Source organism: Electrona antarctica (assembly GCF_951216825.1).
Source record: "Electrona antarctica genome assembly, chromosome: 10".
Lineage (NCBI taxonomy): Eukaryota > Metazoa > Chordata > Actinopteri > Myctophiformes > Myctophidae > Electrona > Electrona antarctica.
Genome location: NC_136791.1, coordinates 40,425,841 through 40,453,340, shown reverse-complemented (window position 1 = coordinate 40,453,340; position 27,500 = coordinate 40,425,841). Strand labels below are relative to the sequence as shown.

Here is a 27,500-nt window from a genome sequence, read left to right as displayed (position 1 = left end):
CATAAAAATATTTCTATTTCCATTTTTGTCCAACAGTTTGTACAAAATTGGTTAAGCTTTTCAGATATGCCTGACTTGAGATAAGTAGTTAGGGGAGTTGCAACACTTGGTGACGTCGTATAAAATCGGACCAATACTTATTATGCTTCTAAATGGTGAATGGACTGCATTTATGTAGCGTCTTTCCAGTCTTTCCGACCCCTCAAAGCGTGTTACATTTCGTCAAACAAAATTCACTGCAGTGTCACACGAAACCATCAAAAGTAGCAGATCTACAACAAGCTCGAAAAGCGAAGCGACGCGCTTTGAGCCTGTTGATCTGCTACTTTTGTCGGATGAATTTGAATTCTGAAAAGTAACAGTTTCGATATGAGTTTTCCACCTGACGGAGACAATTCACTTCACATTCACTCACTCACACCGATGGAGGAGGAATCCATGCAAGGCACCAACCTGCTCGTGCTCATCAGAACAGTTTTCGGGGTTCACTGTCTTGCCCAGCAAGGACACTTCAAAACACAGCCAAGAGGAGAGTGAAGCTGGAACCTACGGATTCACAACAAGGACACTTCAAAACACAGCCAAGAGGAGAGTGAAGCTGGAACCTACGGATTCACAACAAGGACACTTCAAAACACAGCCAAGAGGAGAGTGAAGCTGGAACCTACGGATTCAAAACACAGCCAAGAGGAGAGTGAAGCTGGAACCTACGGATTCAAAACACAGCCAAGAGGAGAGTGAAGCTGGAACCTACGGATTCAAAACACAGCCAAGAGGAGAGTGAAGCTGGAACCTACGGATTCAAAACACAGCCAAGAGGAGAGTGAAGCTGGAACCTACGGATTCCAAAACACAGCCAAGAGGAGAGTGAAGCTGGAACCTACGGATTCAAAACACAGCCAAGAGGAGAGTGAAGCTGGAACCTACGGATTCAAAACACAGCCAAGAGGAGAGTGAAGCTGGAACCTACGGATTCAAAACACAGCCAAGAGGAGAGTGAAGCTGGAACCTACGGATTCAAAACACAGCCAAGAGGAGAGTGAAGCTGGAACCTACGGATTCAAAACACAGCCAAGAGGAGAGTGAAGCTGGAACCTACGGATTCAAAACACAGCCAAGAGGAGAGTGAAGCTGGAACCTACGGATTCAAAACACAGCCAAGAGGAGAGTGAAGCTGGAACCTACGGATTCAAAACACAGCCAAGAGGAGAGTGAAGCTGGAACCTACGGATTCCAAACAGGCCGCACTGCCTCCGGAGCCAAAACAGCAGAAATAGATCATCTATATAGAGTATCAAAAAGTATATATATATATAAAACTGAAATGAAAGTTGTATTCATATGTTCCAATGTTCAATGCCAAAAACACAATTAAATTGTTAATCGCAATTATATTGTCACAAAATGCCCACACGCACATCCTTCATTTGATCCCAGGATCCATAGGGTAAAAATCAATCACTCGCACCAGCTAACTGCTCCCCTGACACTATTCTGTGTACACTATGTGTGTTCACTGTTCACGTGAGGCACTTTACCAGCATGTTGTTTCTAACCTTCTTAGTATGCCGTAGTGACTGATCACTGATGGTGCATCTTTCTTTAAGATGACTTAGGTCACCTTCACACCAGAAAGCTTTACTGCGATTAAAACGAATCCTGCTACACATTGTCGGAAAGTGTGCTTCGTTTGGCAGGTGTGAAGCCTCATTCGAATCCTAATGCGCATCAAAGAACCGCATTCTACTAAAACGGGGGTTTCCCTTTGCTTCCAATCGCATTTGATTTCGATTCGGTGCAGGTGGGAATGCAATCCGCAGCAAATAAAGGAAATTAAGCTAAACACAGTTGGAGACGGAGAAGGGATATTAATTTTACGCAGCGCAAAGATGTCCCGTTTAACCGTGGATAGACGTGGGTAAATAAGGAGACTGAAGTAGTGTACAGAATATTCAGTCCGTCTGTGCGTAAACACATGTGTTGTCACTGCTGTCACTGTGTGGGGAGGGAGTGGGAACTTTCTTCATGTCGATAAACTTGTATGTAAACAGAGGTCGGATTAATTTTGTGCTGCTGTCTGCGCTGTGCCTCACGGGGCCTCCGGCCTCCACATGCCCAGAAGAACAGTGCGTGCGCACACACGCGTGTGTGCACATAAGAGTGAGAGAGAGAGACGTCTAGTCCCCGACACACGTTATCCTAATTTTACGTCCTAACTATTACTCAAAGTATTATTTTAACACTATAGATTTCACTGTGTAGTTTATGAATGGAACACATTGATGAAGTTCCCTGCTGCGTTTCCAATTGCTGCGGATGATGGCGCAGTGTGAAGGCAAACTGCAGCAAATTAAGTATGCAAGAATCCCAACTTCTCCGCCCATTTGCATCGAGTCTACTAAGTATTAGGTGTGAATGCGACCTTAGTTTGCATGGTTCTTTGGTGCTTTCAACAATTTGTATGTGCATGTGTTGTAATTAACAACATGTTTTTTAACAAATCATTGTATGCTTCTCAGATGGCGTGCGTGCGTGTGGACAAGTGTACATCAGAACAAAATGACTGAAATACTATAAAAGCTATAAAATATATAATATATACATAAACACTTCTAATTTCTAAGCAAAACGTGGGTGTATTGTACATACACTGAGACTAAAATGTTCACACAATGAATAATTTTGCACATAAATTACAATAGGGTAAAGGGGTAGGGGTTGGTCTGGTGTTGGTCTCTCTCTCTCTCTCTCTCTCACACACACACACTCAAACACACACACACACACACACACGCACACGCACACACACGCAACCCTAAGATTAACCTCCCTGTGTTAGCGTAGCAGGTGGACACACTCTTCCTACTCCCTCGCATTTCACACCATTCCACAACTCCCTTCTTGCTTTGTGTCTCTCTCCACAGGGTATTCTAGTGTGTAAGCTATACATAACCGGCCTCCGCAAGTAAAACTAATAATAATAATGTTAATGGCATTGTCGCCTCGTTTGTATTGGCTTTGACTGCTGTACTATAGCGAGTGTTTCTGTTGCTTTATGAAGTGAAAGGCTCAACCAGTAGCTTGCAGGCTATAGTGGTGGTGTAATGGTTCATATCTTGATAGTGATGATATGCTCAGCAGGACGACATCATATACAAGCCACATCATTGGCCCTGGGTGCTTAACCCGGAACGCTTAGCTTTTGTCACCTTAGCTTTTCACCACCAAAAAAAATATGTATATATTTATTTATATAGTATATATTATCATTCTGAGGGTCCTCGCCATGAAAACGTTTGAGCACCAGTGCACCACTGACAGAAAACTGTGCAGATGGGTGGCGCATGGTCAGGAAAAAAAGATCAATAGATTTTTATTGGAGAAAAAATACAAATAGCCTAGGATCAAACCCTCTTCTGTGCCTCTCCCACTCTGTGTCCATCTTAGCTTTCCTACTGAAAAAGAGAAAAATCGTACTAATATTAAGAGTGGCCTGCTTGCTATCCTTTCACGGGGAAAAAAAATAAAAAATAGCAAAGGTGCAATATTTGTGTAATCCATCTAATGAATGTTCACTCTCTGTACACTGCCTGGCTTAGCGCTGTAACGCTGGCTCTCCTTGTGTGCAAAGATGAATTCTCCTCAGGGCTGCTGGGTAAAGATCTATTCTCCACTCTCTCTCGCTGCATGTGTGTTGTTGCTTGCTTAGGGAGCTGACTGTAGAATAACTGCAGCATATTATAATAGAGCTGTTGGCGTTGTCGAGGGAACCTGTCAGGATAAGTTCCAGATGTGACGCTCGCTCTCATGCTTTCACCGTGTGTGCCATTTCTGAGTTCATGGAACGAGAGCTGTATACCATTTCTGTTTTTGTCCCACCCTTCAGTGTCAACATATATTTATTTAAAAATGTTCAGGTGTTAATCTAAACCAATTCCAGTGACTGAGGCAGGTATTACGGTATGGTGTTCAGGGGTTGCTTGAGGACGTTCTGTGAGAGTTCATGTTGATGGTTATAACATTATTTGTGATCCCGTGGCCTGTATCTGTAGGACGCAGAGGGTGCCTCTCTGACGAATTGACACAACGCACTGCAATAGAGTCTGCTCAACAGTAATAATATATACGATTTATATAGCGCTTTTCAAGGTACCCAAAGTCGCTTTACAGAACAGAAGTAAAAACAATTTTATTAGAGAACTAGATAAAAGGTTAAACTAGAAAACAAAATCAAAGTGGACAAACAAGAAGTGTGTGTGTGTGTGTGAGTGTGTGAGTGTGTGAGTGTGAGTGTGTGTGTGAGTGAGTGAGTGTGTGAGTGAGAGAAGTAGGGAAAGCCAGTCTGAAAAGGTGGGTTTTGAGTGTGCTTTTGAACATGTTAAAGGTGGGGCAGGTCTGATGTGGGCTGGCCTGGGAGTGAGTGCCACAATGAGGGGGCGGCCACTGCGAAAGCCCTGTCACCCCAGGTTCTCTTGTTGGACTTGTGGGGGTCCAGTAGGTTGGCAGTGCTTGACCTGAGGGAGCGGGTGGGGGCGTGGCGTTGTATGAGTTCAGAGAGGTAGAGGGGGCCCTGGTTGTTGAGGGCTTTGTAGGTGGTGGTGAGTAGTTTGAAGTCAATTCTGAATTTGACTGGGAGCCAGTGCAGTTCACGGAGGACAGGTGTGATGTGGTCCCTAGATCAGGTTCTGGTGAGCAGGCGGGCGGCAGAGTTTTGCAGAGTTGAGAACCTTGGTGGTGACGCCGTACAGTGATGTACATGTGATGAAGGAATGAATGAGTGTCTCAGCGGCAGTGTGGGATAGCATGAACAGTGTTGTTTTCGTTGACGAAAAATGTTCGTTCACTACCTTTTTTCACTGACGACAAACTACATAAAATAAAAACTAAATAAAAACTAAGCCATGATGACTAAAACTATGACTAAATATACTGTCGATTTGGTCAACAAATAAAAACTAGACTAAAAGGTTAGGAAGGGACTAGTGGACAAGAGATCCAGTATAAGTAAAAGACAAGTCATTTTACACTTTGTTGCATGCTGAAAATAGCAGATGTACACGCTCACAAGAGTCACAACACGTCACGCTGCGATGCGGTGTGAGCTTGTAGATCGGCTATTTTCAGCAAGTGTAAAATCAGCCACTATGAGTATGACGGCATCAAGGCCTGCCAAAATACATTTTAGTTGACTAAATCAACTGTAGATTTAGTCAACTAAAATCTCATGATATTTAGTCGTCTAAAACTATACTAACACTAAAACATTCCGGGTGACTAAAATGTGACTAAAACTAAATGAAACCTATTCAAGAGACTGTGACTAAAACTAAAATAGAAATTTGCTGCCAAAAACAACACTGCTGCTCAAAGATACACCCGGTCGGTGTGAGGAGACGCCTCCACAGCTGTGAGAGGTGCTGATTGAGTTCTGAGATATATTGAAGTCTACGAGTGGGGAGGGGACGTCGATGATTAAAAATAATGAGTTACCTTTCCTGGGGCCTGTTCCATGAAACTTGGATTAACTAATCCAGGATGTAGGCCAAAACCAGGCTTTTTAAATCCTGGTCTATTCCGTTCCACTAAAGCCAAGCGAGGCTTAGAATGGGCGGATTTAGAGAGCCAGGATCATAAAGCCTGGCTGAATAGACAGCCTGGCTTTTTGTCTCTAGACCCATTCGGTGGAACACAGATTTACAGATCCTTCTTCTTCATGGGCTATTATGGCAGTTTGCATCCTTAATAGTTGCATTACTGCCCCCTTCTGTATATATCTCAGTATCTTTACTAATCTATTCAAGACTTAAGGTGGCCTTACACTAGCTGATAATCGGGCATTTTTGACGCTCGGGGGGTGCCCGACCGCTCAAAGCGCGATCGGGATCGGCCCGATCAACATCAAGAATGTTTGATATTTGCTCTGCCCCGCTCCGATTATCCTGTAGTGTGTGGTGCTATCAGATTTCAGATTGAAAAAAATCGGCTAGTGTAAGGCCACCTTTACTGATACAAGGACTTAAGCTTCTAAAATAAATACTGCTGCTGTAATTAAAGAGAGAACATACTCTCAATAGTGGATAGACTGAATGATTAACTACCCCAAAAATATAGTTTACATTTTACCACTACTATTAACTTAAAACAGAATTCTTAATATTGTAAGCATAATGATATTGTCGCATTGTGATATTTGGCCATAACTCCCTCCAATGAGGGAGCTACCTTTGGGGAAGGGGGTGTTGTCCAGACAGGGGCCAGACTGGTGAACTGTGGGTCATGGGTTCAATAGTGGGTGAAACGTTACAATGGTAATATGTTGTAAAACAATGAGTAATGGTAATATTTAGTGGTTTTCACTTTTACAAAAAAATATATATAATATAATATAATATAATATAATATAATATAATATAATATAATATAATATAATATAATATAATATAATATAATATAATATAATATAATAATTCTTCTTAACCGTGCACTTGCACGACAGCAAACCTATTCTGAGGAACATTCACCAAAAGCAGCTGATCTACAAGCTCACAAGCTGTCATGATGTTGTGCAGCCTATATATTTTGGTTCTTTGATTTTATATAGTGCTTAAATTAGTCCTTTAATGCAGACCGATAAAAGGCAACATAAACCCATAATAATTGAATAAGTGTGGAAAACATCGTTGGTTTGTGATCAGTTTGACCGCTTAATGAACAGTAAAGACATCAGGATTAGGTTAAACCTGGCTGTTAGCCTGGTCCGGAGCAGGCTAATTCCAAAGCATTAGTTTCCATGGTAACTAATGTAGCATCACTTTCATGAAACCGAATCAAGCCTCAACATATCCAGGTTAACTGGTTAAATTAATCTGGCAAGATTAACCAGCTTTCATGAAACCGGTTAATCGCTGATCCAGGATATATTAAAACAGGATATCTGTTAAATCCTGTCTTAATCTCTAATCCAAGTTTTGTGGAACGGGCCCCTGTTCTGCTATGAGAGGCCTCCGTTTACCACTCTTTGTTGTTGTCGGGCAGAAATCCTATCTTTCCACATTTCAACTTTGAAGTTTTTTTTAGCCCCATACCTTTTATTTTTTTATTTTTATCCCAATATTTTTGCAAACCCATTTTTTCACCCAGTATCAATTATCTAATCCTGGGCGATACATGACCTCTGCCAACCTTGAGAGAGCAACGGAGTGCTTCCTTCTATGCATGAGCATAGAATTACCCCCATAAATGAATGCCCTACTTTGTGTCGCGCAAAGTTAGCAAAGATCCCAATTACAAGCTCACAGCGCAGCGTGATACGTTATGAGCTTTTTTTAAATGATTTTGAATGATTTTGAAAGTGAAATATTTATAAATATTTAACCAATAAAAAGTAACAAGCTTGTGACTAAATAATAACTACATTGCATTCATTGGAACACAGGGTTTCCTGAAATGTAACGGTTTTGGTTTTGGACATACATGGTTTCCACATGACACCAACGGTAATGATGTCCAGAGTGCTTATTCTGTGGAAACTTCATGGAAACGACTGGTACACTTTGTACAAAGGCATCAGCTTTTCTCTCACTCAGAATAATTTCCTGTGTCTTGGGTAGAAAGTAAGTGTGTGCGCGTGCGTGCGTGCGTGCGCGCATTATGTATGTGTGTGTGTGTGTGCTGTGCACTGTTCTAGTTTAGAGAGGTGATTTCCTTTGTGGGATTCCGTTGAGCGTGTGTGGTGGAGCTGTGATTGACAGACTTCTGAAGATGATGGACACCATATGTTCTGAACCCCGTCAGTGCATGTGAAAACTCCCTTTTCCTGTCAACTGTGTGTGTGTGTGTGTGTGCGTGTGCGCGCGCGCATAATACCGTGAGAATTGAGAAACGTTGCCACAGAGTTGATTTTGTGACATTTTTGTACAGCCTACACAAGCTAGCCGAAGTGGTTGTTTCCAGTGGTGTAAGTAACTAAGTATATTTACTACTATAAAGTACTATAAGTACTGTACTTAAGTACACTTTTGAGGTATTTGTAGTACTTTACTTGAGTACTTCTACTCCACTACATCTCGGATCCAAATATTGTACTTTTACTCCACTGCATTTATTTGACAACTTTATAGTTACTTTGCAGATTTTGATTATTATTGCAAAACATACACTAACTACTTTACAAGCTCACAAAGTGAGTCACACCGCGCAGCTGGCCTGACGCAAGTGTGGAGCCAGCTCGTGTCATCATAACCGGGATACTCGATATATCATCCTCATCACTCAAACCTTTTGTTTTAGAATTAGATGGAATGGAATTTATTTTTGACATGTCCTAGCTAGGAGGATCAAAGTACAATCCTAGGATATGATCATAGATTATGTTAAGAGAGGTTATTCCACGCGAGACCTGACTTGCTCCTGCTCTAAAAGGTACCGTGAGGTCAAACCTAAAGCCGAAGCCACAGGGAGGTGATTTCCCATGACATTTAGCGGAAAGTGCACTTCAAAACGTTGAAGAAAGTTATCCATAGTATTGCGGAACTGTTTTAAACATTGCATTAAACAGATTTATATATCTGAGGTGAGACAGAAAAACAGCATATTTTTAACCAACACCAAGTTTCCTGCCATTCAGTGTTAGGTCTATAACCTGGACCCTTTGCCCAAACTACTGTAGGTTTCTGTATTATTTATTCTTTTCAACGTACTAAGCCTTATTATACCTTATTATACCTTCTAGCCGTGGATCAAACGAGCACCACTCCACACCTAATCAAAACAAAGAATTTCCCAGAGCGCAGCAAACTAGGTGGCTAGGCTAGCTAGTTTCTTGGGACATTTGTGGTCGTAGTGACTACATCGGTCATTAAAAAAACATTTTCTTAGTTTTAAGGGTAACTCTGTCGTGGCAATAATCACGTTAAACCACACCCTCTCGTGTAATATTGCTTAATTTTGTACTTTGTGTCGTGATCGTAAATATGATATTTTGGCCTATAACGGCATACCCAAAATAGAGACCTCAGGTTGAAAGTGGTTAAGTACATTGAAATGTGTGGAAAAGGATGATGTGACTTTGAATGCTGGAACGACTTGGAGTATAAGATGTTTAGTTGGAAGGCCTCTGCTTGACCCTCTCTGTTCAGGCTAGTGGGACTACCAGGCTAATCTATCCTGCAACAGAGTCGTGACGAACAAAATTGTGTGTGTGTGTGTGTGTGTGTGTGTGTGTGTGTGTGTGTGTGTGTGTGTGTGTGTGTGTGTGTGTGTGTGTGTGTGTGTGTGTGTGTGTGTGTGTGTGTGTGTGTGTGTGTGTGTGTGTGTGTGTGTGCGCGTGCGCGTGCGCATGTGCGTGTGTTCGTTCTTACTTTTTCCCCAAATTAAGTCAAATACTGACCATGTGTTGTGGAGAATGTGGACTCAGTCTGGTGGTATTTTGGCATGAAACAAACCTAAACACTTACACACAAACCTAAACACCCTAACTAACCCCAACCAAAGAAGCCTTGCCAAACACTAAGCACAGTAACATTGCCTAACTGTAACCAAAATAGAATAACTAAAAAAACAAAAAAACATAACACACAAAAACTGAGAATAAAGCCAAAGTGACAAGTCCATAACAACACACTGGGTAGTTAAATCGATATGGTCCACATTTTCAATTGTGTATGTAACCTTTGTGAGCTACAGTACAGTGAGCACACTACACATTGGTAAGGGTTGTGCCTTTCTTGGGATTATGTATGAACCTCGTGGCGCGCGCACACACACACACACACACACACACACACACACAATATCCAAACTTGGTACTGAAATTTCAATTTTTGTTTTCTCATGCCCCCATTTTTTCTTTTTCTCACCGACTCTGTCAATCTCACTCCTATTATCTTTTTTCCATGACTTATTTTCTTTCTCTCTGTGTGTGTGTGTGTGTGTGTGTGTGTGTGTGTGTGTGTGTGTGTGTGTGTGTGTGTGTGTGTGTGTGTGTGTGTGTGTGTGTGTGTGTGTGTGTTGTGACGGCCCAAAATGGTCCCCGAGCCGTCTGTTCCTGACACCTGTCACTCACCCCTGGGAACCGCCTATTGTGAAAAGCCCCGTTGATTGCGCCGGTGTGCGAGTGGGAAGTGGAGCCAGACAGAGTGAGAACCGTCAGCGTTGGACCTGTCACTTATGTGAACGAGGAAGTTAGCCCCTCGATCTTCCGTGTTTGTCCCGTGTGTTTTGGTCCGTAAAGTGGCGTAGCCTCGGGCGTGTGATCAAACCCTGCAGAGCTACTATACAACCATTCAAACGGACCAAATATCACAAACAACGATCCCCGCATCCTGACCAAGCCCCCAGTAAGGCTATCCAACGTTGAAGATGCCACTACCTACTGGCGAAATGTGGAATTGCAGCACTTTAATGGAAGTGGACGGAAGTTCATGACGTCACGTGTGTAAGCCCGGACCTCAAAATTGAGGTCCGGGGCTAGGCTAGGCTAAACTTCCGCTCGCTCGAGCCATTGAGTTATAATTGAATGCCACAGACGAAAAACAGTCTAAGTCCACACTATTGATCCATAATGTATAAATGATAGATAAGGGTTCAGGACAACGAGGCCTTTTCATGGAGGGGTCAGAATGAAATTTGGACTTAGACTGTTTTTCGTCTGTGGTACTCCGGAAGTCTTCCGGGTGCTTCAAAACGCCACTGAGCAACTTCCACTGAAATGAATAGCGGGGGGGCGGGGCTAACGCTCCAGTTCGGTCTCTATCCTTTATATACTCTATGATCCTGACCTGTTTCTGTCCGTCAGCTGTCACGCACGGAGCGGTGGTATTTCACCTCTTTTTATTTCAAGCGCTTATTTTGTTTATTGTTTTGTTTGGAAACTAATTAAGAGCTGATCTACTCGTTTAGACGGCCTCACTCCATTCATTAACATTCACGTTGCGTGCGTGTTGCGTGGATCTGGAACATTCGTTGCAACTTAAGCCTATGGTGAACAGAATGGTTGTCATGAAATGAATTGACGCATGGTTTTGGTTGAAAGGTTACGGACGTAACCCCATTTCTTTGAGTATTGTGACATTTATTTTTTGTTTCCTTTTTGTTTATTCACAAACATTTCAAACAGTTGACTTGTGTTTCATGAACTGTGATGAATTGAGTTGTTTGTTATTTATGTGGGTTGACTTCTCAATATAATACTTGAAACTGAGTTGACAATTGGTTGTGTTGTTTATTTCTTGGTGTAAAAGGGTTTGCATTTTAACATGCAAGTCCTGTGTCGGTTTCACGTATGGTTAAACCCAGATGAGGAAGAACTCAATCAAAAGGAGAAATAACATTTCTCTGGTAGACAAGATCTACCTGGCACCCCTAAAACCTTTAACCAGCCTAAGCGGAAATCGTTACAGTGTGTGTGTGTGTGTGTGTGTGAAATGAAATGAAATGAAATGAAATGATTACTATATTTACCCAGGGTATCTGGGCTAAGCTCAAGAACTTGTTTCCAGCCAGGCCCTGCTCATAGAACATTTCATCGTAGTGGTTCAATGCCTTGTTCAAGGGCAGGACGGACGTGCACGTGTGCGTGTGTGTGTGTGTGTGTGTGTGTGTGTGTGTGTGTGTGTGTGTTTGTGTGTGTCACTAATGTGTGCCCAGGTCAACAATTACTGGCACCCTGTCCTGCTCCACAGGAAGCACATACACACACACACACACACACACACACACGCACACGTGCACGTCCGTCCTGTTTTATTCACGTGAGCATTAACCTGACAAAGACCTCGTTGGCCATCACAATAACATCACTAATGAGCTTTGAGTCTAGCGGAGAGATATGAAAGTATTTCCCTATTTCCAGCCAGCTGGGTTTGACAGTGTAATCTTTGCTAAGCGTGTTTGCAACAAAGAGACCCGCCGTAAGACCACACGCACGTGTGTCAACTAGAGACCCGCCACAAGACCACACGCACGTGTGTCAACTAGAGACCCGCCGTAAGACCACACGCACGTGTGTCAACTAGAGACCCGCCGTAAGACCACACGCACGTGTGTCAACTAGAGACCCGCCGTAAGACCACACGCACGTGAGTCAACTAGAGACCCGCCGTAAGACCACACGCACGTGTGTCAACTAGAGACCCGCCGTAAGACCACACGCACGTGTGTCAACTAGAGACCCGCCGTAAGACCACACGCACGTGTGTCAACTAGAGACCCGCCGTAAGACCACACGCACGTGTGTCAACTAGAGACCCGCTGTAAGACCACACGCACGTGTGTCAACTAGAGACCCGCCGTAAGACCACACGCACGTGTGTCAACTAGAGACCCGCCGTAAGACCACACGCACGTGAGTCAACTAGAGACCCGCCGTAAGACCACACGCACGTGTGTCAACTAGAGACCCGCCGTAAGACCACACGCACGTGTGTCAACTAGAGACCCGCCGTAAGACCACACGCACGTGTGTCAACTAGAGACCCGCCGTAAGACCACACGCACGTGTGTCAACTAGAGACCCGCCGTAAGACCACACGCACGTGTGTCAACTAGAGACCCGCCGTAAGACCACACGCACGTGTGTCAACTAGAGACCCGCCGTAAGACCACACGCACGTGTGTCAACTAGAGACCCGCCGTAAGACCACACGCACGTGTGTCAACTAGAGACCCGCCGTAAGACCACACGCACGTGTGTCAACTAGAGACCCGCCGTAAGACCACACGCACGTGTGTCAACTAGAGACCCGCCGTAAGACCACACGCACGTGTGTCGACTAGAGACCCGCCGTAAGACCACACCGCACGTGTGTCGACTAGAGACCCGCCGTAAGACCACACGCACGTGTGTCGACTAGAGACCCGCCGTAAGACCACACGCACGTGTGTCGACTAGAGACCCGCCGTAAGACCACACGCACGTGTGTCAACTGGTGTCATGGAGGCTGCAGCCGCCACAACATCCCGGGTTCCATTCCCAGCTTGACTTTTGTGTTGCACTCACTGTCACCTCATGTGACTCTGTGCTCACAGCCTCACACACTCTCCCGTCCCTTGACATATACATGTTGTAACTTAATTTGGGTTACATTAGTTAGTAATATTTGTGACATTTCATTGCATAATAGTTGAAAGCTGTTTATTTTATATTATTACTATTTACAGTTTAAAAGGACTTTGAGTTAAAAAATTATTGATTTATTTACAGTATATATTGATTTCATTTAGAAACATTCTATTTGTATTCATTACTAGCGTTTCCTAAAACATAATTTCCCATGATGCTTTGTATCTAGCTCCGGACATCCGGTGAGAAAAGGCCGGGTTTTCGTTAGTTTGTTGTTGATGCATGTGGAGGCTAGCAGCCAGTAGCATGTGGAGGCTAGCAGCCAGTAGCCGAGAGAAACCTCGTATGTTAGTTTGTTGTTGATGCATGTGGAGGCTAGCAGCCAGTAGCCGAGAGAAACCTCGTATGTTAGTTTGTTGTTGATGCATGTGGAGGCTAGCAGCCAGTAGCCGAGAGAAACCTCGTATGTTAGTTTGTTGTTGATGCATGTGGAGGCTAGCAGCCAGTAGCCGAGAGAAACCTCGTATGTTAGTTTGTTGTTGATGCATGTGGAGGCTAGCAGCCAGTAGCCGAGAGAAACCTCGTATGTTAGTTTAGTTAGTTTGTTGTTGATGCATGTGGAGGCTAGCAGCCAGTAGCCGAGAGAAACCTCGTATGAGAAATAATACCTAAAGATCATTTTCATTTTCTGCACTTTTCCTGTACACCTTTTTTCTTATATAAACATGAAACTTCATCCCCATATCCCGACGTCCTGTTCAGCTTCTTTTGAACGTAATAATTACATTAATACATCTTTGTGAACCACTGCTGTAGAGGAACACCATTATGATTTTCTTTGGTGACCTTGTTTTGCCATGGCCTGTGAGTGACTAAGAACTGTGTCAGGCAGGGATTATCTGCAGTCTGCTTTGTTTGAGCGTACAGTTGAGGCCTTATCTTTGATCTACCTTTTGTTTTCTTTCTCGCTCTTACCTCCCTGAAGAAATGCATATTTGTGTTCATAGAATGAATGAAATTGACAAAATGACCAAACAAACCAACAAAACGTGGCAGTATGCTGCATTCAGACATTAGTGTAGAGATGGATAAGTTTACGCATTATATACTGTAAAATAAAAAGCATTAGGTTACACCGTTACAGATGGTTTCATAGTTAACATGACATTTCTTTTCACTTTAGGTATTAGGTTAGAGATGAGAGAGTTGGTTACCCCAAACCCCCATATTCAGAGCTTATACAATTTGGGGATCAAGTTCAGCTCAGGAGCCTTGACCTAACAAAATGTACCATATGTACACAAAATGTACACAGTATGTAATAGAACTGAATCTCTCTCTCTCTCTCTCTCCAGGGCAGGACAGGGCAGTGGGTACTGCCAACGACGGACGCATGAAGGATGAGAGGGCGGAGCTGAGGCTCAGCTGACCCTTCCTCTTCCCCTTCCTCTTCCTCCTCCCCTGTCTTCCAGTAACCAGCGACTGTTTCCCCTCCTCTCTCCTTCCCGTCTCTTCTCGCCCTCCTCCGGGCTTGAACCTCACCATCTCCCATCCACCGCCTCCTCCTGTAACCTCAGCCAGCCGTGCCCAATGTACTCCCCCGAGCAGGAAAACATCTCCACTACAGCCTCCACCAAAGTGCCAGTCAAGTATGGAGAGCTCATTGTGCTGGGGTAAGCACCTGTAACCAGACTCTCACTCAAACTGTTGTCACTATCCTGTGTGTGTGTGTGTGTGTGTGTGTGTGTGTGTGTGTGTGTGTGTGTGTGCGCGTGCGGTGTCACTCTGTCCGCAATGGCTCAATATTCGCAGTTACACACATGACATCATCAACTCATAAGACCATTAAGCTACAGTATATAATTCAGTATTTGACATACAGTGTGGTGCAGTTTGACCTATCAAGGTGAAGAAGGTCAATTATTGGTTGACACATTGTCGTACAGTACATAACTTCTGAGCTATTCCTCATAGAAGGACGTGATTGATTTCATTCAAAAGTTTCCTGCTTCAAGCCTTGTAGGATAGTGTAAATGTATGTTAAAATGTGGCGTTGCATGACTCGACCACTGACGGTAGCACATTGTGGCTAGTTTAGTTATATTAACCCTTAGGGTTTGGCCTACATCGAATGATTAAGGATAAATACAGGGCTAGAAAATCATACTTATGAATCCATGCAGGGCCTACAAGACATTGCAGAACACACACCCATTCTCAAGACTCCACCAGTCAAGTGCCAGTCAAGAAGGAAGAGGTCATTGAGTTTTGTTTGAGTTTTCTGCCCCACGAAGGGGGGATGGACTTTCACTGTATAGTTTTAGACCGTGACGGAGGGGCGCCGTGTCGAGCGAACTTTAGCCGCGAGAGACGCCACCGAGCGAGCTAAAGTGAGCAAGATGCCGTGTCGAACATAGCACAGTTCGCTTGAGGCGACTCAGCCCCGTTGGAGTTGCGACCCCCCCCCCCCCCCCCCCCTACAATGAACACAATGAACACGGACTCACCCAATCACAAGCCGCGGCGCTCTTTCCAGACCCTCCCTTCGTGGGGCAGCCCCTCCCTTTGTGGGGAAGAAAACGGGGTTGTGTCATTTCACACAGTGCTCACACAGCCCTAACGACTACCCGTAGGTGTCACTCACACAAGAGATGGGTGAGACAAATCCTCCCGATGTTCGGAACAGCCTTTCTGTCTTCATGAATAATTTTGATGTCTGGCTAGAATCTCTAAATTATTGAGTGGGCAAAAAAGAATCACACTTGTGCTCAGCCAATCATCACAAATGTCATTCCGGCCAATCACTATTGGCGTCTTCATTTTCTGCCCTCGCTTTTCATCTTCAATATGTACTTTTCTCAGCCAATCAAATCATCACTAAGGGGTGATCAGCCAATCAAATCATCATGTTTCAAAGCTGGGCATAGGAGGGGCTAGCGCACCTCAAAACATAATATAGTCCGTAACTGAGATTACAAAACTCAGTTAGGCTGAGTTCTTCCAGAGTTATTTTGGTTATGTGTATAACAATTTGTACTCAGTGTTCCATGTGGGAACCTGGTCATAGTTTGATTATTCTTTAGTTTTCAACTCGTTATCCAGGGAAGGGTTTCACTAAAAGCACATTATGCTCTTTCTGCTTCGGAGTCATTCAGTCATACTTGTTTACACCTGGGAGCTGCCCAGTAACAACAACAGCCTTCTACTGTTGGCCTGATTGGTCACAGATGTGTCGGTCATAGCTGGATGTATTAGTCACAGCCTGTATCCCAGCCCAACACTACCACTCACAATCACTGGTGCTTTGGTCACAGCACGGGCCTGGGAGGATGACGTTGTTGGCTTGTTGGGACACAGTGAGAACAACTGGAAAACTGTCCCTAGTAGGAAGTAAGAGGACGCTAAATATTTGACGATAAAATCTGAGGAGCTTAAGCCCCTTTTTATACTTTGTTGTACGACAGCGTTGTGCAAAAAATAGTGAAAATACAAAAAGTTCTAGTGACATGGCCAAAAAAAATCCTGCTAATGGCAAACATTATTCATAGCAGAAAACTTGTTTGCTTCAAGCACTCGCCCTGCCCTTCCCTTCCCCCAGAACTGTCTGCTCAGTGTGAGGGAGAGAGAGATTTGTTTTGACTGCATACCCCACGCTCAGCTGTAGGAAAAACCTCCACCACTCCCTTCTGCTTGGCCTGAGTGTACCACGCACGCACATGCACATGAAAGCAGGCATGCAGGCACACAGAAAAAAGCAATCCTGCATGCGGGGCACACTGCACATTACACGTGTACAGGGACGCACATACAGAGCGAGGACGTGTACGTGCTGCTTGTGTGCACATGCAAACATCTACACATGCACGCACGCACGCACGCACGCACGCACACACGCACACACACGCACACACACACACACACACACACACGTTCCCTAGTGTCAGTGGACAGTGAAGGACTTCCTCCATCTCTCCCTGTGCGTCCTGTATTGTCCTCGAAGGACTGTTCCATTCCTTTAGGGTTAGGTCCAGCACCCTAGTCACCAGCACAAGCAAACTGTATACAGACTTTGACTTAAGCCTAACTCATACTCAGTAGTACGACAGTGTCGCTTACTCGCTTGCCAAAAAGAACTTAACAAGCTTATACGGTAGGTATGTTCTTTTTGGCAAGTGACACCCTTGCACGATGGACTATAAGGTTCACACTCTGTCACTCTGTCTCTCGCTCTCTCTCGCGCGCGCGCACGCACACGCCGCGCACACGCCGCGCACACCTTTTGGAATGTGCAGAAAAACAGCACACAGATATCACACAACTCTCATACAGACATAGACCCTCTTTCGACCACACACACACACACACACACACACACACACACACACACACACACACACACACACACACACACACACACACACACACACACACACACACACACACACACACACACACACACACTCTCTTGGCTAAATTGGCTTCCCAGCTGACTCACTGTTTGTTGCTCTGAGTTGTATGTGCTGGAGCAGTATTGTCTGGGAGATGACAGTGGAAACTTTCCTATGTGGAAACTCTCAGCAGGCAGTAAAGTCCATACGTTTACAAGGGAGAACACAGTTTTCCGTTTTCCACTCGCATGTTTGGGTTCAAGGTCAGGGCGTCAGGCCATGCCACCCAAGGTCAATGGGACTCTTCAAGAAGTCATAACAAAACAACATTACTAAAGTTATTTGGCATTATATGGCAAAATGTAAATTAATATATGGATGTCTTAAGTAACCATTTTATTTACAGTCTGATGATGATGATTTCAGTCATTTCCATAGAAGCCAGTGTGTCTTCATTGAAAGCATGCTGCGCACGGAAAATAGCTGATCTACAAGCTCACAACTCCGCTTGTAGATCAGCTATTTTCGGTCGTTAGTTATTTTAAGATGAAAGAGTTTGAAGAAATTTGAAGTGATCAAAATAGCAATAGAATCTTAGAAGCATCTTCCAGAAACATGAATGGTCTCAGAAATGTCATGATTTGTTCAGCTGGTCGGCCTAAAACATTTTAACGTCATGCTCAGGACGCACGCACGCACGCACGCACGCACGCACGCACGCACGCACGCACGCACGCACGCACGCACGCTCACACGCACACACACAGTGCTGTGTAGGACCCATCAACGTGCAGCCCGGTGGGTTCTCCTGCCTGATGTGGTTCCAGCATTAGCATGCTCGTAGCGTTGCTAATGGCCTAATCCATAGGAATGCTGTATAGTCTCTGGAGATGAATGTGTTTGCTGCACTGGGGAACATCGCTGTGGCTTTTTAAACAGCTCTGCTTCTCATGGGTCTGAATACGCCATGCTGCCAACATCCCTGGCCATTTTCAGATATGTGCGTGGCGTGCGTGTGTACGTGCGTGTTTCTGCACCTGTGTGTGTGTGTGTGTGTGTTATTTATTACACGCAACGCAGAGGAACACCTACAGTACTGTATCAGGTCGAAACGCGTCCCTTCTGTCCGTGGGAGGTAAATAAAACATGTGAAAAGGACATTCATTGTGTGCTGGCTATTTCCTCACTAAAGCCCTAACCACACCAAAGGGTTGAGACGGTTTTAGCGTTGTCCCTGCGGTGTGATATGTCATGTTGCACGTTGACGTGTGTCGTCCCTAGTGATTCAACGCATGGAATTCAATGGCCCAAACCACACCAAAGGGTCAAGGCGGTTTTAGTGTTAACTCCTTGCAACCGTTTGGACCCAAGGAGTTGCATGGTGACCCTTTGTCAACAAAATATCTTCTAAATCGTCACAGTTTTCTGAAAAACCTATGTTTCTATATCAGTGGTTCTCAAACCTGTTCATGTCAAGGACCCCCAGAATGATCTGTATTCGGCCACCGACCCCCCATCAGACTTTTTTTCAAAAAGAGCTTGTAGATCTGCTTTTCTTCAAAAGCTAAAGTTTTAAATAATCGTTAAAGTGTAAAGCTATAATAAGGTGACACAGATGCGTCCTCAGGTCTGAATGACTACAGGCTCAACACCTACGTTATGCCGATCCGACCGATATGTTTGGGTCGTAGTGTCGGGGGCTTCGTCAGAGTACCCGTCTGTCTGTGGGTGTCCCTATTACGCCCATATATGGTGATGCCTCATGTCACTAGTGTATGCCCATGTACGATGCATGCCCTTATATGGACATATCAGTCGGATTGGCGATCCGAATCCAACATACCGAGTCCTGGTCCAATATCACACACACACACACGCACACGCACATGCACACACACGCACACATGCAGGCACGCACGCACGCATCATGCGCTGCACACACACACACACAGATGTGGGGGGAAAAGTAACTGGGGTGGTAGGATGCACCCCGCCCCCGCCCCCACTCATAGATTCTCATACTAACCGTGTATTTTTAGATGCTCTGTGAGATGAATTTCAACATCCTACTTGGTATTTTCGATGGTGTGTCATGGAAAGTCTTGGCCGCTTGTTGTTTATATATTTGTATCTCAGTGAAGTATTCTAAATGATGAGGAATCAGTGAAGTATTCTAAATGATGAGGAATCTGCACAGATCTGTCGAGAGAGGGGTGGACTTTAATTGAGTTTTTTTTTTAGACGAGAGGCCCTAAGACACTAACCTGACTCCGCCAGATGGGGCAGCAGAGAGTACACTGGGTTCCCCCCTCCTGCTCCCATCTGGGAACTCTCAGGCAGACTTGATGCCCGGCCACAAAACGGCCTGGCCAATCAGCAGCAGCGCTCCCGCCTCTAGCTGCTGGGGAACCCAGTGTACTCTCTGCTGCCCCATCTGGCGGAGTCAGGTTACTAAGACACGCCCTCTATTAAAACTTAAAAAAAATGTTTTTGCGAGTGGGTTTTGTTGCTCTACCTTTCTTTTCTAATAAGAATAAGCCTGTTTGTAGCCTCTTTGGCACTTCATGTGTGTTTAGTATTTGTAAGGTGTAGTTCTTCTGAGTACTTAACTCCCCCCTCCTCTTTAAGGACTCAGCCAGTGATGCCCTGTGAGCCTATTTAATAATGTTGGATATATATTATGTATTTGTAACATGGACCTAAAAACTGATACCAGCAGTTGGTGCCTTATGAATTACCGAAGTCTTATGGACAAACTGCCTTTTTTTGTTAAACATTTATTTGCTGAATATGTAAATTAATTGTGTTTGCACTTTCGTTGTGTTGCTGCTTGCAGCATATATACTGAATGGGTTTAGCCGGTTGTGGTGTGTATCTACCCGGACAGGGGAGGATGTCGCACCGTCGGACAGTATAAATGTGACACGTCGCTTTGTTTACACAGCATTCACAACGCTGACGAAGGCCCCTGGCCGAAACGCGTTCGTTGTGTTGCTGCTTGCGGCATACCTTCCCATGTAAAGATGAAACAATAAAGTGCCTTAAAGGACTACTCTGTGAGTGCTGGTATTCTCCTTCTTCTAAAGTGTTTCCTGACACCCGGTAAAGTGTTCCAAGAGATTGAGATAGTTGGAGTTGTGCGTGCTTCTTCTTTTCTAAATGAATCTGCACACGGTCACATCCTCAGTGTTCATGCACTGTGTAATATGTATACAAAGGATACAAAGTGGATACATTAACTACAAATTGATTACCGCATAGATTTGTTGTGTTGTTTGTGGAATAATGAGCCTCAGTAATGAACGAAGTGGTACAAATTACAGCAACTAAATGTTTATTTTAGACCTGAGAGATCTTTTTTTTGGTTTCAATTAACTGAGGGGGTACGACTTCATTGAAACTTTATCTTTACAGATACCAAGAAAGTTAGCGGTTTTTGGCTTACTATGAGCACAAATATATTGCCTAACACTGGATCTTAATATGAGAGAATATTTATACACACACTCACGCAGTCACACACACACACACACAGTCACACACACACACACACACACACACACACACACACACACACACACACACACACACACACACACACACACACACACACACTCGTACTCATAAACATAAGTTGTTGCCGTGCTCATGGGACCCTCGGCCAACGACACCCTGCTCCGTCTCTGCCTGGTTTACGGTCTCTCTCCATGGTTACTCCAGCTAAATGTTACTGGGAGGCTGCTCTCTCTCCATGGTTACTCCAGCTAAATGTTACTGGGAGGCTGCTCTCTCGCCATGGTTACTCCAGCTAAATGTTACTGGGAGGCTGCTCTCTCGCCATGGTTACTCCAGCTAAATGTTACTGGGAGGCTGCTCTCTCGCCATGGTTACTCCAGCTAAATGTTACTGGGAGGCTGCTCTCTCACCATGGTTACTCCAGCTAAATGTTACTGGGAGGCTGCTCTCTCGCCATGGTTACTCCAGCTAAATGTTACTGGGAGGCTGCTCTCTCACCATGGTTACTCCAGCTAAATGTTACTGGGAGGCTGCTCTCTCACCATGGTTACTCCAGCTAAATGTTACTGGGAGGCTGCTCTCTCGCCATGGTTACTCCAGCTAAATGTTACTGGGAGGCTGCTCTCTCACCATGGTTACTCCAGCTAAATGTTACTGGGAGGCTGCTCTCTCGCCATGGTTACTCCAGCTAAATGTTACTGGGAGGCTGCTCTCTCACCATGGTTACTCCAGCTAAATGTTACTGGGAGGCTGCTCTCTCACCATGGTTACTCCAGCTAAATGTTACTGGGAGGCTGCTCTCTCACCATGGTTACTCCAGCTAAATGTTACTGGGAGGCTGCTCTCTCGCCATGGTTACTCCAGCTAAATGTTACTGGGAGGCTGCTCTCTCGCCATGGTTACTCCAGCTAAATGTTACTGGGAGGCTGCTCTCTCGCCATGGTTACTCCAGCTAAATGTTACTGGGAGGCTGCTCTCTCGCCATGGTTACTCCAGCTAAATGTTACTGGGAGGCTGCTCTCTCACCATGGTTACTCCAGCTAAATGTTACTGGGAGGCTGCTCTCTCACCATGGTTACTCCAGCTAAATGTTACTGGGAGGCTGCTCTCTCACCATGGTTACTCCAGCTAAATGTTACTGGGAGGCTGCTCTCTCACCATGGTTACTCCAGCTAAATGTTACTGGGAGGCTGCTCTCTCACCATGGTTACTCCAGCTAAATGTTACTGGGAGGCTGCTCTCTCACCATGGTTACTCCAGCTAAATGTTACTGGGAGGCTGCTCTCTCGCCATGGTTACTCCAGCTAAATGTTACTGGGAGGCTGCTCTCTCGCCATGGTTACTCCAGCTAAATGTTACTGGGAGGCTGCTCTCTCACCATGGTTACTCCAGCTAAATGTTACTGGGAGGCTGCTCTCTCGCCATGGTTACCCAGCAAACGCTTCCAGGGTTGTTTGCGCTCCATGGATATGCTCTCTCTCTCTCTCTCTCTCACTCAGCGAACACAAACACTCCCAACGTAGCCTGGGCTGTCTGGGACACAGTCCTGCACGCACGCCTTACTGCCAGCGGTTCTCAAATGATTTTTGGTTTCGCAAATTGATATAAATTTGGCCGTGGACATCCATCCGAAATTGTGTGTGCCAGGGACCCCCAGAAGATTTGAGATAAGACATGTGAAATTGTTCAACATTTGTGACAAAATTTGACTGAGGGACTGCCATTGGATTTTTTTAATTTTCGTGGGAATCAGGGCTTCAAATTGACATATTGGTTATATGTGGAGATATGGCTTATAGAGTAATGTCTTGCAGAGAAACATCGAGTTGAGAAAACAGGCTTGAAAGGTTCACTTCTGTGGACTCTAACATTACACCTAGCTACATGTTTAAGCATTTATTTCATGTTTACATGTCGATTTCAGCTCTGACACTTATTTCAGACATGCTCTAGTATGTGAAGAGTCTGCCTGTGCTATTAACTCATAAAAAAAAATAAGATGGCAGTCTCTCAGTCAAATCTGGTCACATTTTTCAAACACTTTGGCACGAAGTGACGCACTGTGAGCTTGTGTGTCTGTTATTTTTGGAATTGCCAACGTTTAAATGGACCCGTGGAACCCCGCCAAGGACGGACCCCACTTTGAGAGCCAATTACAGAACGTTGTACTCTTGTATGATGGACATACAGTAGGACCTAAATTCACAGAAAATAAACATATAAAGTTGAAATATGGCGATGCAAGGTTTCTGCAATGATATCCATATTATATCGGTATCCCCATATCGTCAGGGTGGAAACCTCATGTCCAAACCAGGAAATGGAAGGACTTTTCATTTAGTCAATATTTATAAAACTCACAGACGGACAGACTTAACCATTCTCTCACTTTCAAAATCTTTAAAAAATAGCAGGCATAGCAGAATGAGCTACAGTAGATCTGCTATTTTCTTGCAACCCAGTTAACATCTGAATCTATAATGTCCCGGGTTCGACTCTGGTCTAAGGATTTCCCCTTATGTTCCTTTCTCTCTCCTGTCTCTGCCTACATGAAGCCAAACATGTCTTAAAGTAAACAACACATTATGAGCCTCATGTGAGACTCACACTTCGTATAAACTCAGAGAAGCCGGGACGACTCGACCCGATCCCACACCGTCAAATTAAATCCTTAATTCAACTATGCCAATGTACTGTACAATATACTGTACAAGTGGAATGAAATGATCCCATAAAGGGTCCATGACCACTGGGACTGTACAGCACATGCACTTCTGGTGATTGGTTACTACTGACCAAAAGCACGCACGCACGCACGCACGCACGCACGCACGCACGCACGCACGCACGCACGCACGCACGCACGCACGCACGCACGCACGCACGCACGCACGCGCGCACATACGCGCACACACACACACACACACACACAAAGAGCAGAGTGTTGTTGGGAGTCACAGAGAGCCTATTCTATATCCCTGTGTAAGCTACTGTTTATTCTCCTTTGGTTGGTCGTCGATCAGACCGAAATGAGTCTCTTGTTTATTTTCTCAGCCATTCAACTAAACAGCCCTTTGTTGTTACCAGCATGCACTGTATGACAAGGAGAGAGAGAGAGAGAGAGGGGTGGGGAGTACAACAGAATACCACAAGTCCACAATGACTGTTTTCCACTGTATTATACAACTGCTCAGACAATAATACCCCATTGTCTTTTGTTTGCTTTTGTATCGCTGTGTGTGTGAGTGCTTGTGTTTCCGTGCACGTTCGTAGTCCGTTATATACAAATCGAACTTATGTATTTTGTGTGTGTGTGTGTGTGTGTGTGTGTGTGCGCGTGTAGGTACAATGGCTCACTGCCTAATGGGGACCGAGGCAGGCGTAAGAGTCGTTTTGGACTGTGTAAAAGACCGAAGGCCAACGGGGTCAAACCTAGCACTGTACACGTTGCCTGCACTCCACAGGCAGCCAAGGTGAGACACACACACACACACACACACACACACACACACACACACACACACACACACAGGGATGCATATAGTGCACGTATCCGAAATGAAGTTGCAGTATGTGCACAAGATGGCATATCATACACATTACACACACAGGCACGCACATGCACAGCCTTTGTCAAAACCCAGCCAAAGGTACAGTGCACTGCTCCACTAGAGCCTATTGTAAGAACATGTTTTATGAGGGTTATGTAATTGGCAAACAGGGGCAGGGCATTAAGCTAGCATGCTCTGCAAACCTTGCTTCCCCCTAAGTAAACAAAGGATTTGATATATATAACGTAACCCATTTTGTAGTGTTTTTTTTCTTTCTCAGTTTTGTTTTGTCTGTTTCATCGCCCCGCTTATTCCTCTTTTATTGAGTGGTGCAACCACTCCTATAGTCTAGACTCTAGACCGCTATGTGTGTCCCTGGGTCACTCCTATAGTCTAGACCGCTATGTGTGTCCCTGGGTCACTCCTATAGTCTAGACTCTAGACCGCTATGTGTGTCCCTGGGTCACTCCTATAGTCTAGACTCTAGACCGCTATGTGTGTCCCTGGGTCACTCCTATAGTCTAGACTCTAGACCGCTATGTGTGTCCCTGGGTCACTCCTATAGTCTAGACTCTAGACCGCTATGTGTGTCCCTGGGTCACTCCTATAGTCTAGACTCTAGACCGCTCTGTGTGTCCCTGGGTCACTCCTATAGTCTAGACTCTAGACCGCTATGTGTGTCCCTGGGTCACTCCTATAGTCTAGACTCTAGACCGCTATGTGTGTCCCTGGGTCACTCCTATAGTCTAGACTCTAGACCGCTATGTGTGTCCCTGGGTCACTCCTATAGTCTAGACTCTAGACCGCTATGTGTGTCCCTGGGTCACTCCTATAGTCTAGACTCTAGACCGCTATGTGTGTCCCTGGGTCACTCCTATAGTCTAGACTCTAGACCGCTATGTGTGTCCCTGGGTCACTCCTATAGTCTAGACTCTAGACCGCTCTGTGTGTCCCTGGGTCACTCCTATAGTCTAGACTCTAGACCGCTATGTGTGTCCCTGGGTCACTCCTATAGTCTAGACTCTAGACCGCTATGTGTGTCCCTGGGTCACTCCTATAGTCTAGACTCTAGACCGCTATGTGTGTCCCTGGGTCACTCCTATAGTCTAGACTCTAGACCGCTATGTGTGTCCCTGGGTCACTCCTATAGTCTAGACTCTAGACCGCTCTGTGTGTCCCTGGGTCACTCCTATAGTCTAGACTCTAGACCGCTATGTGTGTCCCTGGGTCACTCCTATAGTCTAGACTCTAGACCGCTATGTGTGTCCCTGGGTCACTCCTATAGTCTAGACTCTAGACCGCTATGTGTGTCCCTGGGTCACTCCTATAGTCTAGACTCTAGACCGCTATGTGTGTCCCTGGGTCACTCCTATAGTCTAGACTCTAGACCGCTATGTGTGTCCCTGGGTCACTCCTATAGTCTAGACTCTAGACCGCTATGTGTGTCCCTGGGTCACTCCTATAGTCTAGACTCTAGACCGCTCTGTGTGTCCCTGGGTCACTCCTATAGTCTAGACTCTAGACCGCTATGTGTGTCCCTGGGTCACTCCTATAGTCTAGACTCTAGACCGCTATGTGTGTCCCTGGGTCACTCCTATAGTCTAGACTCTAGACCGCTATGTGTGTCCCTGGGTCACTCCTATAGTCTAGACTCTAGACCGCTATGTGTGTCCCTGGGTCACTCCTATAGTCTAGACTCTAGACCGCTATGTGTGTCCCTGGGTCACTCCTATAGTCTAGACTCTAGACCGCTATGTGTGTCCCTGGGTCACTCCTATAGTCTAGACTCTAGACCGCTCTGTGTGTCCCTGGGTCACTCCTATAGTCTAGACTCTAGACCGCTATGTGTGTCCCTGGGTCACTCCTATAGTCTAGACTCTAGACCGCTATGTGTGTCCCTGGGTCACTCCTATAGTCTAGACTCTAGACCGCTATGTGTGTCCCTGGGTCACTCCTATAGTCTAGACTCTAGACCGCTATGTGTGTCCCTGGGTCACTCCTATAGTCTAGACTCTAGACCGCTATGTGTGTCCCTGGGTCACTCCTATAGTCTAGACTCTAGACCGCTATGTGTGTCCCTGGGTCACTCCTATAGTCTAGACTCTAGACCGCTATGTGTGTCCCTGGGTCACTCCTATAGTCTAGACTCTAGACCGCTATGTGTGTCCCTGGGTCACTCCTATAGTCTAGACTCTAGACCGCTATGTGTGTCCCTGGGTCACTCCTATAGTCTAGACTCTAGACCGCTATGTGTGTCCCTGGGTCACTCCTATAGTCTAGACTCTAGACCGCTATGTGTGTCCCTGGGTCACTCCTATAGTCTAGACTCTAGACCGCTATGTGTGTCCCTGGGTCACTCCTATAGTCTAGACTCTAGACCGCTATGTGTGTCCCTGGGTCACTCCTATAGTCTAGACTCTAGACCGCTATGTGTGTCCCTGGGTCACTCCTATAGTCTAGACTCTAGACCGCTATGTGTGTCCCTGGGTCACTTATAGTCTAGACTCTAGACCGCTATGTGTGTCCCTGGGTCACTCCTATAGTCTAGACACTAGACCGCTATGTGTGTCCCTGGGTCACTTATAGTCTAGACTCTAGACCGCTATGTGTGTCCCTGGGTCACTCCTATAGTCTAGACTCTAGACCGCTATGTGTGTCCCTGGGTCACTCCTATAGTCTAGACTCTAGACCGCTATGTGTGTCCCTGGGTCACTCCTATAGTCTAGACTCTAGACCGCTATGTGTGTCCCTGGGTCACTCCTATAGTCTAGACTCTAGACCGCTATGTGTGTCCCTGGGTCACTCCTATAGTCTAGACTCTAGACCGCTATGTGTGTCCCTGGGTCACTCCTATAGTCTAGACTCTAGACCGCTATGTGTGTCCCTGGGTCACTCCTATAGTCTAGACTCTAGACCGCTATGTGTGTCCCTGGGTCACTCCTATAGTCTAGACTCTAGACCGCTATGTGTGTCCCTGGGTCACTC

The 27,500-nt window shown here is 45.4% G+C and overlaps 1 protein-coding gene across 3 annotated transcripts in view; it reads left to right on the top strand.

Annotated features, from left to right (window-relative positions):
• The window catches only part of LOC306931716 (E3 ubiquitin-protein ligase pellino homolog 1), a 79,852-nt gene that overhangs the window by 33,997 nt on the left and 18,355 nt on the right, over positions 1-27,500 (top strand). For all 3 annotated transcript variants that reach the window (XM_079513292.1, XM_079513291.1, XM_079513293.1), the window contains exons 2-3: positions 14,416-14,733; positions 24,308-24,437. In XM_079513292.1, coding sequence (XP_079369418.1) covers positions 14,651-14,733; positions 24,308-24,437 — 213 coding nt within the window. In that variant the 5' untranslated portion in view covers positions 14,416-14,650. The remainder of the gene's footprint in view (positions 1-14,415; positions 14,734-24,307; positions 24,438-27,500) is intronic.